The 13,791-nt window shown below is 38.4% G+C and overlaps 1 protein-coding gene across 2 annotated transcripts; it reads right to left on the bottom strand.

Moving 5' to 3' along the window:
* Window positions 1-1,233: 1,233 nt before the first annotated feature.
* On the bottom strand, window positions 1,234-9,588 carry FGG (fibrinogen gamma chain). 2 transcript variants are annotated; one of them, XM_067736601.1, is made up of 10 exons: window positions 9,431-9,587; window positions 9,285-9,329; window positions 8,909-9,092; window positions 8,704-8,797; window positions 7,036-7,166; window positions 6,602-6,735; window positions 5,246-5,430; window positions 3,514-3,791; window positions 1,979-2,148; window positions 1,234-1,454 (listed from the first exon to the last, which is right to left on the bottom strand). In XM_067736601.1, the coding sequence occupies exons 1-10, from the start codon at window positions 9,506-9,508 to the stop codon at window positions 1,440-1,442; spliced, it is 1,314 nt and encodes a 437-aa protein (XP_067592702.1). In that variant the 5' UTR covers window positions 9,509-9,587; the 3' UTR covers window positions 1,234-1,439. The 2 variants fall into 2 exon arrangements, with proteins under 2 accessions (XP_067592702.1, XP_067592701.1); XM_067736600.1 differs by lacking the exon at window positions 1,234-1,454 and having other exon boundaries at window positions 1,775-2,148; window positions 9,431-9,588.
* Window positions 9,589-13,791: the final 4,203 nt, after the last annotated feature.

Raw genomic sequence — 13,791 nt, 5'->3', positions numbered from 1 at the left:
CCTGTCTATGACCAAATTGCTCACCCAAAGGATTTTATAGATTCTCAAAGGGTAGACTATATGCATTCTGAATTTAGAAGCGGTTTGGAGCATGATGAGGTGGGAACAGGTAAAGCTGGAAGCAAGATGGAAAACAAGAAGGAGGCATTTGCCATTATCCTGGCAAGAGATATATATCCCAACTAGAACGGTGGCAGTTGGCATAGAGAAGGAAATGAATATAATAAATATTTAGGAGGTGGATTTGACAGGCTTGAGGATATGGGGAGGGAGGAATAAGGAAGACTTATTGCTGGTTTTTTGGAACTTGAGAACTGGACGGAATAGAACAGTACTGGGAGAAAGGAGGATGCTACTATGTGCTATATACCCAGCACAGGGGCTAGTACAATGAAGGAAGTCAATAAATGTTAGTTGAATGGGTGCCTCATGCATACATGAATGAATGAGTGCTACAGACAATGAATCAATGTTCCTATTTTCCCAAAGTCTCACAAGTATTTGGCTGTATACCTAGAAGTTTACTTAACTGGTTTTTATCTCCTCAATAGGATGCTTTTAAAATCGGGACTTATGAGAACAAGGAAGCGAAAGAATTAGGAAAGAAATTGTGAAAAGGAAGAGAATCCAAAGTCAATGCTCAGGACTTCAGAACAACCAGACCTCCCCCCATGACCCCATAAAATTAGTCAATTACTTTTCATGTTCAGCCTTATGCCAACTAATGTAAATGCAGCTATTCCTTACAGAAAGTTAGCGATTCCTGATCTCTGGCTACTGCAATAATGGCTTCATTCTGCTCAACTTATTCAGCAGTGAGGAGCTGAGCAGACTGTTCCCTGGACCTTTCTGTTCTGAGTTATAATCCTCTCCAAGTGCCCACATATGGCCACAGGAGCCCGGAGCTAAAAGGATTTACTGGGAGAATCCCCAAACAGCCTTATGTCTCCAGCGGCACTGGGGTACTATGAACCTGAGTTATGTGATTGTGACATGTGTTTATGTTTTTATATCAAATTTTGTCATTTTGGGTTACTGTATTTTTCTGTATTTGTCTTATAACCCCTAGAGGGCAAAAGCCATGATTTCTATTTCCTTCATAACTTCCCAAGAGTCAGGTACAATGTTTAGCATAAAGTGAACACTGAGCAACTACTGATGATTGTCCAACTGTAAATATTAAATTGAAGGAAAGTGATGGCTTTTAATGGTCAATAAAATGTACCATGTATCTAGTCTTAGGAAACAAAATGTTTATTGAAATGGTGTATAGATAAATTACAACCAGCATGAAACTGTTAGTGGAGTTTTCAGCGTGGGTTCTTATTACTCTTAAAATGAAGTGAGGCTTTGCAAGTCCATTGTCCCATAGGAAAAATATTATATTTTTCTTTTTAGATAGAGTCATTTCATAAGTAAATCACTTTTGAAATGGCCTTTTATACGTCTCCAGCCTATGACCAAAACAAAAAATATATTAAAAAGATACAATTATCTCCATTTAAAAAGAATAATTAAATATGAATGATTTAGGGGTAATAAATATGGAAAAAATACTTAGTCATTTGAAATGCTAGAGTTTGCTCCTATTATATTAGCATATACTAAACTATGTAAGACATAATTTTAAAAATCACCAAGACACAATGACGTGTGATCATTAAAATGCAAACTATCACAATGATTTTATTACATCTTCAGGAAATAAGCTAAAATATTATTATCTCATTAAATAAACAAATTTTAAATTATTCTGCATTCAGTCATTTGGGAATACAGTCCAAAGTGAGTTTTAATTGCCATTCAAGGCTAACTATTCTTAATAAAAGACTTAAAATTAATAAATACAGTAAGAGAAAATGGGAAGAAAATTTCATAAAAGTTTCTGAAACTTTGTGGGTTAACAGAAATGAACATCTAATCCTCAGGGTAAAATGACTTAGTCATATTCTATTTCAACATGATGTTCTGGTCTGACCTGTTTGGCTCCCCCAAGGTGGTGTTGCTGTCCTTCTCCAATGGCGATTCTGTTATATGGGATTAATTTCATGGTGGTTTTCTTCATTGAATACCACCGGGATTTCCAAGTGGCCCAAATAATGCCATTATCATAACCATTAGTAGTAGATGTTTTTGAGTAGGTGCCGCCTAAAACAAATTGTAGATGCACATATCACTGCTCTTGAATCTCTTCCCCTCAGAAAGTCTATAAAAAACTGTCTATTATGAAGTCCATTGCCATTTACATCAGATTTTATAGTGTTATCTACTTGCTGAAAATATCCTTAAAGACTCCTAAAATCTCCATTTACAACTGACATAAACTTATTATTAAACAAACTCTTACAGCTGTGTTGTGCTTTCTGGTCACATCCATACTTTAAATGTATTCACTGCTAACAGGCTTAGAACCCCAAATTTCCCTAATTGGTCTCTCTCCCTAAGTTTAGCCATCCTGGATTCAGCTATGATGGACCACCTTTCTGAAAACAGGTCATAATTCCTCATCAGATGATCTCAGGTCATCTGAAAAACACAATTTTACTGGAAAATACGAGGAGCTCAGTTCTGGAATGTTATTTTACATCTCCATTATAAAGTGGAGGCTAGGCTGAAGTGCTTTCACCTCGTTCCTGGACACTAGATCTCCTGTGATTTTGTAAGGGATTGTCGGAGTCTAGTACTGGAGGGTACCACAAGCTATCAACATGGCTACTCTGGACCATATGGGTCAGGCACCTTCCCTGAGAGCTTCTTCTAATTACATGGTTTGTTGGTGCAAAACTAAGTTAGGTTTCAAAAAAAAAACATTGTGAAAACCAAAAGGTAAGTTTAAGTAGTTTTTAAGAGGATTCCAAGTCACCTCTTGGCTAGGACAGTGCCCTAAGGAGGGAAGATTGCTCATTTTAATGGATGAGGATTTCTCCATGCATACCTGTTGGGTAGTTACAATAGTTTGTCAGTAAGTAAAACCAGTGCTCAGAACTACTCCAGTCTTAGAGCAAACTATAGCTTGCCCTCCCCTTTTCCTAAAATAAGTGTCTACACTCCTCAGGCTGGACTCTTCTCCTCTTAAGCTTTCATAGACATCTGCCCTCACCAATACATCCCTGCTCTTTGCTTAATTCCTCCAGACACCTACTCACTGCTTACTGGATCTATCTGACACATAGCTCATGGGAAGCTGAACCAAGCTACCGTGTTAACAAGCATAAACGTGGTAATGTTAGTCCATCCAGATCATATATATGGTAAGCCTAGAGGAGACACCATAACCCAAAGTATCAACTCTGATGGAGGCACGATGAATACCACTGCATAGTTTGCAGCAGTTGGATTTCTTGTAGAAGGACCAATTTCAGGTATAAGCTAGCAGTATTCAATTCTGGTTTAAAATAAAGAACTATATAATAAGCTCTCAATATCTTTATTCATTTCCTTATGTTTATTTATTACCTTTTATAAAAATATAGACTATGCACAAATTCATGCATCTAAGGAAGAAAGGCATACCTTGGTAATAAATTCCATTGAGGTGGCCAGCATGACATTTGTTCATCCACCAACCAGATCCATCCTGTTCAGCGCAGTTGCCTTCAAACTTATCGTTGTCATTGTCCCAGGTACTGAACTGCATGCCATTGTGGGATGTGAAAAACTTGTCACTAATATCCTCGCCAAAATCGTAGCCATCAAACGCATCTCCAGCATCTCCACCAATAAAGTAGGCATATGTCATGCGGTATTTGTCATTTTCACCTGTCACCCTGAACGTAGCATAGTCTGCAGTACTACAAAGAAGGGAATAGAGACCTTAGACCCTGAGCCTCAGAAGGCATCTCAGAAGTTCTCTCTTTCATAGGACAATTGTTTGGAAGTTTTAACTTTGCTTCTTAATCTGAAATGTGCTCATTGAATAAAATTTTCTGCAAATCTGGCAAGGGAAAATGGATGTGGGAACCCACACCACTCAGGATGGGTCTAGAAGACTTCAAGGAAGGCTTCTAGTCCCAGGAAGACTAAACATTTCAGCCATCTGAATGCTTTTTGCCTATAAGATCCTAATATCCAATCCAGATATGTGGATGAACCTGACTAATTTCATATTTTCCACTTTTATCTCAGTATGTAGCATGTACACACAGTTCTCATAAACCACATTCATTATCTGACAGTGAGTGACAAACAATGCAGCAAACTTGAAGGAGCTACAGTTCCATTAGCCACTCATACCATCTAAAGTGTGAAGTCCTAAAGGGGTTTTCCTTTCTCAAGGCAGTGTGGCAGTGACAAGAAGGAGGGTTTCCTCAAGCATCACAAAAAAGAAGTTCCCTGTATGGCCCACAAAACATGAGCTATAGGATCAGAGAGAGATTCTCCCCTGGAAAAAAAGTTGTGAATGAGGGCCAGAATTCTATGGAGTTCAGGGAAGAATGGGCTTTGGTGCATGAACAGAGATTTCCAGAAAACATTTAGCTTCCCTGATCTCTAGGACTTGGGATATAGGAGATGTTCTCATAGGAGGTCTACTGACTATGGTATTATACTTTCTGGTTAAAAACTTTAAAAAGTAAAAATACGTATTTGGGCACAGACTATATTTCATCATGCCATAGACGTAACAAGAGGGTTGGATATTGTTTTTAATTTTAATTAGGCATACAACACTCAAAGTGCCCAGGCAGCTCTAGCTCACCAAAGAAGCCAGCTGGTTTCATTTTAAAGTAGCTCTGGATTTGACTGACTGAATGATCATTAAAGCGCTGGGAAATCTGAAGAAGCTAGATTCACTCTTCAACAAGGATAATCACTAAGAGGATGGGTTGTAGAGTTAACCTATCTAAGTTTAAATCCATCCTTTACCCTATACCAACGATGCGACCGTGGAAATGTTAATCTGTAAAATGGGATTAATAGTAGTTCCTGCCTCTTGAAACAGTTATTTGGATTAGATTAAATTATAATTTCATGTTCAATTTATGGTACATATTAAATGCTCAGGAAATACTAGCTATTATTTTGTATGGTTCCAGGGTAAGTGGATTGTACCAGAACACTTAGATCCTGCCTAAATAGGACCTAGCAACTTGGACTGCCCAAGAATCAAACTGACTTCTGGGGAACATAGTTGGATGTGCTCTTCTCATCTGTCAGACTGTCTTCCCCACTGTTCTGTTGAGAGCTGGAAAGTGCATACTCCAGAATGTCTCTACGGCAAAAAGTTAAAAGTCTTTTCTAATAGTACCTGGTTCTGCCATTCCAATCCTCCAACTGCACTCTTAATACATATGGGATGGTAGACTGTGTGCTTATCAAATGAATCTTCTCATTTCCCAGCCAAAATTCTGTGTTTCCAGTAGGAGACAGATGTCCAAACCCTTCTTTATATTGAATCCAGTTTTTCTTGAAATCCACACTGCCATCAAGCCTCTAATTACACAATTGTATGGGTAAAAGGAGAGAGTGGATTATCAGTGCACACACAAAAAAATTATAAACATTTTGTCCAAAATATGGAGGGTCTGATTTCATCATTTACTAAGTGACCCTGGGCTAGCTGCTTCAGTTTTCTCACCTATCAAGTAGCAATAATGACGCTTACTTCTTAGGGTTGTTGCAGGGATTACACCAGAGAATGTAAAAGTACTTAAAAGAGCGACTGGCACATGATAAATTATAAACTAGTAGTTTTAAAACTACTAGTAGTAGTTTTAACTACTATAACTACTAGTAGTTATAGAACTAGTAGTTTGTGGTTTTTTTGGCCGTACGCGGGCCGCTCACTGTTGTGGCCTCTCCCATTGCGCAGGCTCCGGACGCGCAGGCTCAGCGGCCATGGCTCACGGGCCCAGCCCCTCCGCGGACCGGGACACGACCCCGTGTCCCCTGCATCGGCAGGCGGACTCTCAACCACTGCGCCACCAGGGAAGCCCAAAACTAGTCGTCTTAAAAAGACTCCTAGAAGACTCCAGAACACCAGCTTGATATTGCTGATTCTTGTACTGATGGCAGAAAGATCAACCTATTGCTCAATCTGTGTCTACCAGCCAGAGCTCCCATCACTCACTGGCGCTGAGTGCCCCCTGCAGGATTAGTTGTAACAGTGGTCAAAGGTAAACAATGCAAGAGGATTTGCAGTGGGTGCCTGGAGCTGGCAAAGGCAATAGAGGGTCCTGATCTTGGAACAGCCTCAGTGTATCCTCTGGGTGACATCATCTTCTTGTGATGGGCAGCCCTAGGTCTTGATGTACCTGTCAAGAGAGGTCTCTTCAAGTTCTTTGTCACTATGATATTGTGATTATGTGCCATCATGAATCTACAACAGCAGGGCCAGCATAGTAGAGAGTCACAGCACAGACTGAAACCAGACTATATCCTTACTCTGTTACTTATTAGTTATGTGACTTTGGGCAAGTTATTGATACTCAGCCTCTTGTGCCTGTTTCCTCCTCTGTAAATAGCGATAAGAAGGCAAAAACTACCGCAAAGGGAAGTTGTGAGTGTTAATTGAGTTAATGTTCACAAGGTGCTTGGAAACGTTTCGGGCATATAGCAGAACAATTAGGTGTCTATTAAATACATTTGTTGTGGGAAAAAATACCTTCTGAAACACAGTCCATCCATTTCCAGACCCATCAATTTCACAGTATACTAAGAACTGCTGCTTAGCTTTCAGAGGTTTGATAAAGTAAAGCCCACTCTCTCTGGCCCCCTTATTGGCAATGTCTTGACAATCTGAAAAAGAAGAAATGTTTGTGGTGGTTTGAAATCCAGGTAAGACTGTGCCAGCCTTGAAAATGACATTTTTAACTTGTCGTAAACTATTCACTTCCTGAGAAGTATTTTCTTACTTCTCACGTGATTATTCCTTTAAAGTATTTTTTTTTTAGCTACTCAAGAAAAGTCTAAGCAGACTGTTTAGATTTAATAGCTAGACATTTTCCAATGTATTTGTATACATTCCAATACATACAATCTCCTTTACTTTTTATATTTGCTTTGATGAACTTAATCCAATATAAAACTTTCACTTACCTTTCCCAGTTGTATCATGTATTTTCACTGTATCTTGACAAGGTTCCTGACACTTTGCTTCCAGTTGGACCACTTTCAGTTTCAGGTTGATGATTTTTTGATTATTTGAATTATATATTTCCTGCAAAAATCTATAAGCAAAATAATAAGATAACCGAGTATTCCTTTTAGAGGAATAATTTTGTATATTCTTTTAAAAATACCACCTTATTTTCTCAAGAATTATTTCCTGATAAATTACTCCATTCTTGGAAAAAGTGTAAAATGACGTTAATAAATAAATTGAGGTGAATTAAAATTCTAAGCTTTTTGGAAAAGAATATAACAGGGTCCTTGCCAATAAAGAGTATCATTGTTAAGTGGCCTTTCTGAATTTATCTTTTGCATAAAGGGCAGCAGATAATGAGGTACACAAGTGATGACCTTGATTAATAGGAAGACCCTCTGGTGATTATTCTTGGGACAATATTCTTAGGGAAAGAAAGGCCCTGTTCTGAAATTCACATGTGCTGAAGCATTATTCCTTTTCACTTGTGGATTTACTGAGGATCTGTTTATGGACTTCAATCTTATAACTTACATAGGAAAAGTATCTGGGGCACTACCTTACCTAAAATAAAATAACAGACATTTTCCCTTTCTTCTTAGTGTTTCTATTTACACAGCTTCAGCAAAAGCCTGGAGGAAGTGAAAACTCCTGCTTTTGTTGTTTCTCACAGGGATGCTTGTACATATTCAGAAATGATAGAAAACTACCTACAGTACATAGATTGTCATCTCTTTCTTTGAGGTTCAGGATAGACAAACTATTTGACCACGTTTTTCTCTACTGCGCCTTAGAAAATTTCTACACTGTAGTCTCCTTCAACTTCAATGATGGGCAATAATAATGCAAATCATAATGCTAATAATATCACAATAATAATAATAGCCCTCTGATATCAAAAAGAGGATAAATCCCTCCTGGGCCACTTTTCCTCAGCCATCATTCATCTCAATTTCTTATACTACTTTGAGAAAAATTTAGGAAAAAAATTGAGGAAGAAACTAAAACTGTATCTGAGACCCTATGTTCAGAAAGTCTACGAGTCCCTGGGAAGTTGTTAACAGAGACATCTTACTTTCAAGAGAAGGGAGGAGAATACGTAATTGCAGGTTCCATGATCAACAGGTAGCTTTACAATGTTTGTTACACTTATCTCTTAAAACACATTTTTTTCTGCTCTGCCTTCAGTATAATTTACTTTTGCAGCCAAGATCCTTCCTATGTCTCTGCTTACAAATTCCTCACCACACATTTGTTGACATTCTTATAAAAAGAATTTTATTTTCAACACCCATATTCCCATCAGTTTGAATTTATGTTGTAAGACAAATGGGGGTGAGGGGAAACATTTTGGTAAATACGGTCATAAAGCATTTGAAGACACCTAAAACATCTTTCTCCCACATGATTTTTTTTTCTACATCATTATTAAAAAGCAATTACAATCCAATACAACTCATATTGCCTAAATACTTCTATCTCCACTGTGTTCAAGATGGTCAGGCATCATGTCAATTAGATACAAGTAGAAAAAAATAAAAAGATTTCTTCTACTGAAGCTTGGAATATTGAGTAAACACTAGCTCAGTCTTGGAGAGCAAATTGAAACAAAAAATGCTTACCGAACTGTTGATTCATGTGTTGAAATCAATGTTTCGTATTTCATAATTTCTTCCAACATTTTCTTGGAAATCTTGGTAGCACTCTCTATCCCATCTGTAACATGGGATCAGAGACATAAAAATACGTGAACAAACAGAACCACTGAAATAACAGCAAAAGAACTTCACAGATGAAGTTCTCAGTCAGTGGTGGTTAGATTCTCACTTGGCTTTGCTGGTCCATCAGAGTGGTAGCTGATCTGGATTTCTTTGACCAACTCTTTGGCTTCTGATGTCTTGTTCTCAACCTGACGTAAGATGCCTTCCAAATTCTGTAGATCCTTGTCTACACTGGTTTGGTAAGTAGACAGGAAATCTGCAATTCCACAGGTAGTTGGGCAATAACTACCCTGAAAATACAATAATAGAGTGCTTTAAAATCCTGATAAAAAGCTACATAAGATCTACTAATCAAAATAGGTAAAACCTAGACTCCATTAAAAAAAAAGTCTAAACTGCCAAATGATATTTGCGAGAGAATTTCTTTTATTTCTCTGCCCATGTCCAGTGCAAACACAGCGAGAAACATAAAAACTACTTACAAATCTTTCATCTAAGATGCAGCAGTTGTCTCGGGTAGCAATATACTAGAGGAGAAAAATACAGACATTTCACTAGTTTATCGTATATTTTCTTATTTTTAAGCTTTCCATTTAAAACAAATACGTTTTGTAAATAGCACACTTACTGCCAGGCATGTTGAAGAGAGCAATGAAAGAGTGTAGAAGCAGAGGATTAAACTCCGGGGGTGTGAGGACCAACTCATGGTGTCGGGGGTGCCCGGTGGTCCAAGCCTGAAGGGTCAGAACTGTGACATTTCGGCTCCAATTGTCCCTTTATTTAAGTTCCGAGGATGGCAGGACCGCCAGTGGCTGGAGGTGATCACGGGGCTTTCTTACCAGGGGGGCGGGATGTCTTTCCAGTCTCTTTGTCCTCATCCTGGCCCCGGACTAATGTTTAGTCAGGTTCCCAGGTTTTGCACACAGGTCTAAGCTCCTCCTTTCTGGCCCAGCTCAACCCTCCTGCGAAGCCAACTCTTCTGCAAAGGCTAGTGAAGCATTAGCCTTAGTTGGGATGAGGAGGGAGGGGGCCGGGGAGGCTGTGTGTTGCAACAGCTTCCAATACAGGCGGAGAGAACAAACACACAGCTGACCTTGGCCAGAACAAACCGCCCCAACCTTAAGACAGAGCCTGGTACCATAACCCAAATACCCCAAATTACCGCAAGTCCTTTCTTAGACCTGCGATGAAGGATCATTACTTTTAACCTGTGCCTATGGTAGGTGGAGGCTTTGCCTTCCACCAGGTCTCAACATGTCACTCTTGACAAGAATGAATGACACTGGAAATGTATTCCTGCCCCACTGTGTTGGCCATTTTCTTTTTTATTTTAATTGAAATATAATTAACATATAACATTATATTAGCTTCAACTGTGCAACATGATTTGATATTAGTATATATTATGAAATGATCACCACAGTAAGTCTAGTTAACATCTGTCAGCACACATAGTTACAAAAAACTTTTTTTTTCTTGTGATGAGAACTTTTAAGATCTACCCTCTCAGCAACTTTCAAATATGCAATACTGTACTATTAACTATAATCCCCATGCTGTACATTACATCCCCTGGACTTATTTTATAGCTGGAAGTCTGTAACTTTGGACCCCCTTCACCTATCTATTGACTATTTTCATAGGTTTTCAGTTTGCAGTGGGCTTTTTTTCCCAGATGGTAACCTAAGGATACATGCCCCCCCCTCATTTTATTTATTTTGTTAACCTTTTTTTTTAATTGCAGTATAGTTAATTTACAATGTTGTCTTAGTTTCAGGTGTACAGCAAAGTAATTCAGTTATATATATATGTGTGTATATATATATATATATATATATATACACACACACATGTGTGTGTGTGTATATATATATATATATGTATATATATATACACTTTTTCAGATTCTTTTCTCATTACAGGTTATTACAAGATATTGAATATAGCTCCCTATGGTATAGAGTAGTTCCTTATTCGTTATCTATTTTACACATAGTAGTGTGTATATGTTAATCCCAAACTCCTAATTTATCTTTCCCCCACCCCATCCCCTTTGGTAACCATAAGTTTGTTTTCTATGTCTTTGAGTCTATTTCTGCTTTGTAAAAAAGTTCATTTGTACCATTTTTTTAGATTCCACACAAATGTAATACCATATGATATTTGTCTTTCTCTGTCTAACTTACTTCACTTAGTATGATTATCTCTAGGTCCACCTATGTTGCTGCAAATGGCATTATTTCATTCTTTTTTATGGCTGAGTAATATTCCATTGTGTGTATACCACACAGCTTCTTTATCCATTCATCTGTCGATAGACACTTAGGTTGCTTCCATGTCTTAGCTACTCTAAATAGTGCTGCAATGAACATTGGAAAGCATACATCCTTTCAAATTACGGTTTTCTCCAGATATATGCCCAGGATTGGGATTGCAGGATCATATGGTAGCTCTATTTTTAGTTTCTTAAGGAATCTCCATACTGTTCTCCACTGTGACTGCACCAATTTATCAATACATTCCCACCGACAGTGTAGTGAGCTTTTGAGCTCAACTCCTCCCTCTGTCTGGAAGCACCAGCTGGTGGGGCACCACACCTGCCACAGAGGGGAAACAAGTCAGGAGCCTACTTTGTTTTCTCTGAGGCTTCATCTCGTTACCACAGAGGAAACCCTGGCTACAGGAGGCAGGGGCTAGGAAAATCCACGTCCCATATATGTGACTGGGAGCTTAACTGAAGGAAAGGGCACAAAATGAAATATTAGGGGGGAGCTGTCCTTTTCATTCTGCCCCTAGAGCTTCCTTGTATATTGGGACAACATGCTTATCATCATCTCCTATTGATAATTTATTGATAATTTATTGCATTGATAATGCAGTATCATTACCCCTATTTTTAATATCCCTCATTTCATTCTCTGAAAGCAAGCTTACTGCAAATTTTGATTAAATATTTAGTGGGAGAAATACATCTAAATTGAAAGAAATACTAATACTTCAATGTTTAATCCTAAATCTTTACAAAGGAATACTTGTTTTGATTTGAAACAAAGATAAATGTTCCTACTCAGTAAATAATCAATAATTATTATAACAAAATGAGTACATCAAAACCAGATTTGTTGCCTTTTCTTTCCTCCTTAACAGTTACCCTCTCTGACTTACCAATCATTGCCAATCGCATCACCAACCACCAGCCAGTTAAAGCCTCACAGTCATCCTCCTTGTTTATTCATCTCATCAGTTGTCGAAGCTTATTATTAAAACTATTTTCTCACTGTCATTTCTTTTTTTTATATAAATTTACTTATTTTATTTATTTATTTTTGGCTGCATTGGATCTTCATTGCTGCACGCGGGATTTCTCTAGTTGTGGTGAGCTGGGGCTACTCTTCATTGTGATGTGCAGTCTTCTCATTGCAGTGGCTTCTCTCTGCAGTGTCGCAGAGCACTGGCTCTAGGCGCACGGGCTTCAGTAGTTGTGGCACGAGGGCTCAGTAGTTGTAGCTTGTGGGATCTAGAGCTCAGGCTCTGTAGTCGTGGCACACGGGCTTAGCTGCTCTGCGGCATGTGGGACTTCCCGGACCAGGGCTCAAACCCGTGTCCCCTGCATTGGCAGTCTGATTCTTTCTTTTTTTTTTTAACATCTTCATTGGAGTATAATTGCTTTGCAATGGTGTGTTAGTTTCTGCTGTTTAACAAAGTGAGTCAGCTATACATAAACATATATCCCCATATCTCCTCTCTCTTGCATCTCCCTCACACCCTCCCTATCCCACCCCTCTAGGTGGACACAAATCACCGAGCTGATCTCCATGTGCTATGTGGCTGCTTCCCACTAGCTATCTATTTTACATTTGGTAGTGTATATATACGTCCATGCCACTCTCTCACTTCATCCCATCTTACCCTAACCCCTCCCTGTGTCCTCAAGTCCATTCTCTACATTTGCGTCTTTATTCCTGTCCTGCCCCTAGGTTCTTCAGAACCTTTTTTTTTTTTTTTAGATTCCATATATATGTGTTAGCATACAGTATTTGTTTTATCTTTCTGACTTACTTTACTCTGCATGACAGTCTCTAGATCCATCCACCTCACTACAAGAAACTCAATTTCATTTCTTTTTATGGCTGAGTAACATTCCATTGTATATATGTGCCACATCTTCTTTATCCATTCATCTGTTGATGGACACTTAGGTTGCTTCCATGTCCTGGCTATTGTAAATAGAGCTGCAATGAACATTGTGGTACATGACTCTTTTTGAATTATGGTTTTCTCAGGGTATATGCCCAGTAGTGGGATTGCTGGGTCATATGGTAGTTCTAGTTTTAGTTTTTTAAGGAACCTCCATATTGCTCTCCATAGTGGCTGTATCAATTTACATTCCCACCAACAGTGCAAGAGGGTTCCCTTTTCTCCACACCCTCTCCAGCATTTACTGTTTGTAGATTTTTTGATGATGGCCCTTCTGACCAGAGTGAGGTGATACCTGATTGTAGTTTTGATTTGCATTTCTCTAATGATTAGTGATGTTGAACATCCTTTCATGTGTTTGTTGGCAACCTGTATATCTTCTTTGGAGAAATGTCTACTTAGATCTTCTGCCCATTTTTGGATTAGGTTTTTTTTATATATATATATATTGAACTGCATGAGCTGCTTGTATATTTTGGAGATTAATCCTTTGTCCATTGATTTGTTTGCAAATATTTTCTCCCATTCTGAGGGCTGTCTTTTAGTCTTATTTATGGTTTCCTTTGCTGTGCAAAAGCTTTGAAGTTTCATTAGGTCCCATTTGTTTATTTTTGTTGTTATTTCCATTTATCTAGGAGGTGGGTCAAAAAGGATCTTGCTGTGATGTATGTCATAGAGTCTTCTGCCTATGTTTTCCTCTAAGAGTTTTATAGTTCTGGCCTTACATGTAGGTCTTTAATCCATTTTGAGTTTATTTTTGTGTATGGTGTTAGGGAGTGTTCTAATTTCATT

This window comes from Pseudorca crassidens, chromosome 4, assembly GCF_039906515.1.
Source record: "Pseudorca crassidens isolate mPseCra1 chromosome 4, mPseCra1.hap1, whole genome shotgun sequence".
Lineage (NCBI taxonomy): Eukaryota > Metazoa > Chordata > Mammalia > Artiodactyla > Delphinidae > Pseudorca > Pseudorca crassidens.
Note: the sequence above shows the minus strand (reverse complement) of the source record. Positions and strands in the feature narration are given on the sequence as shown.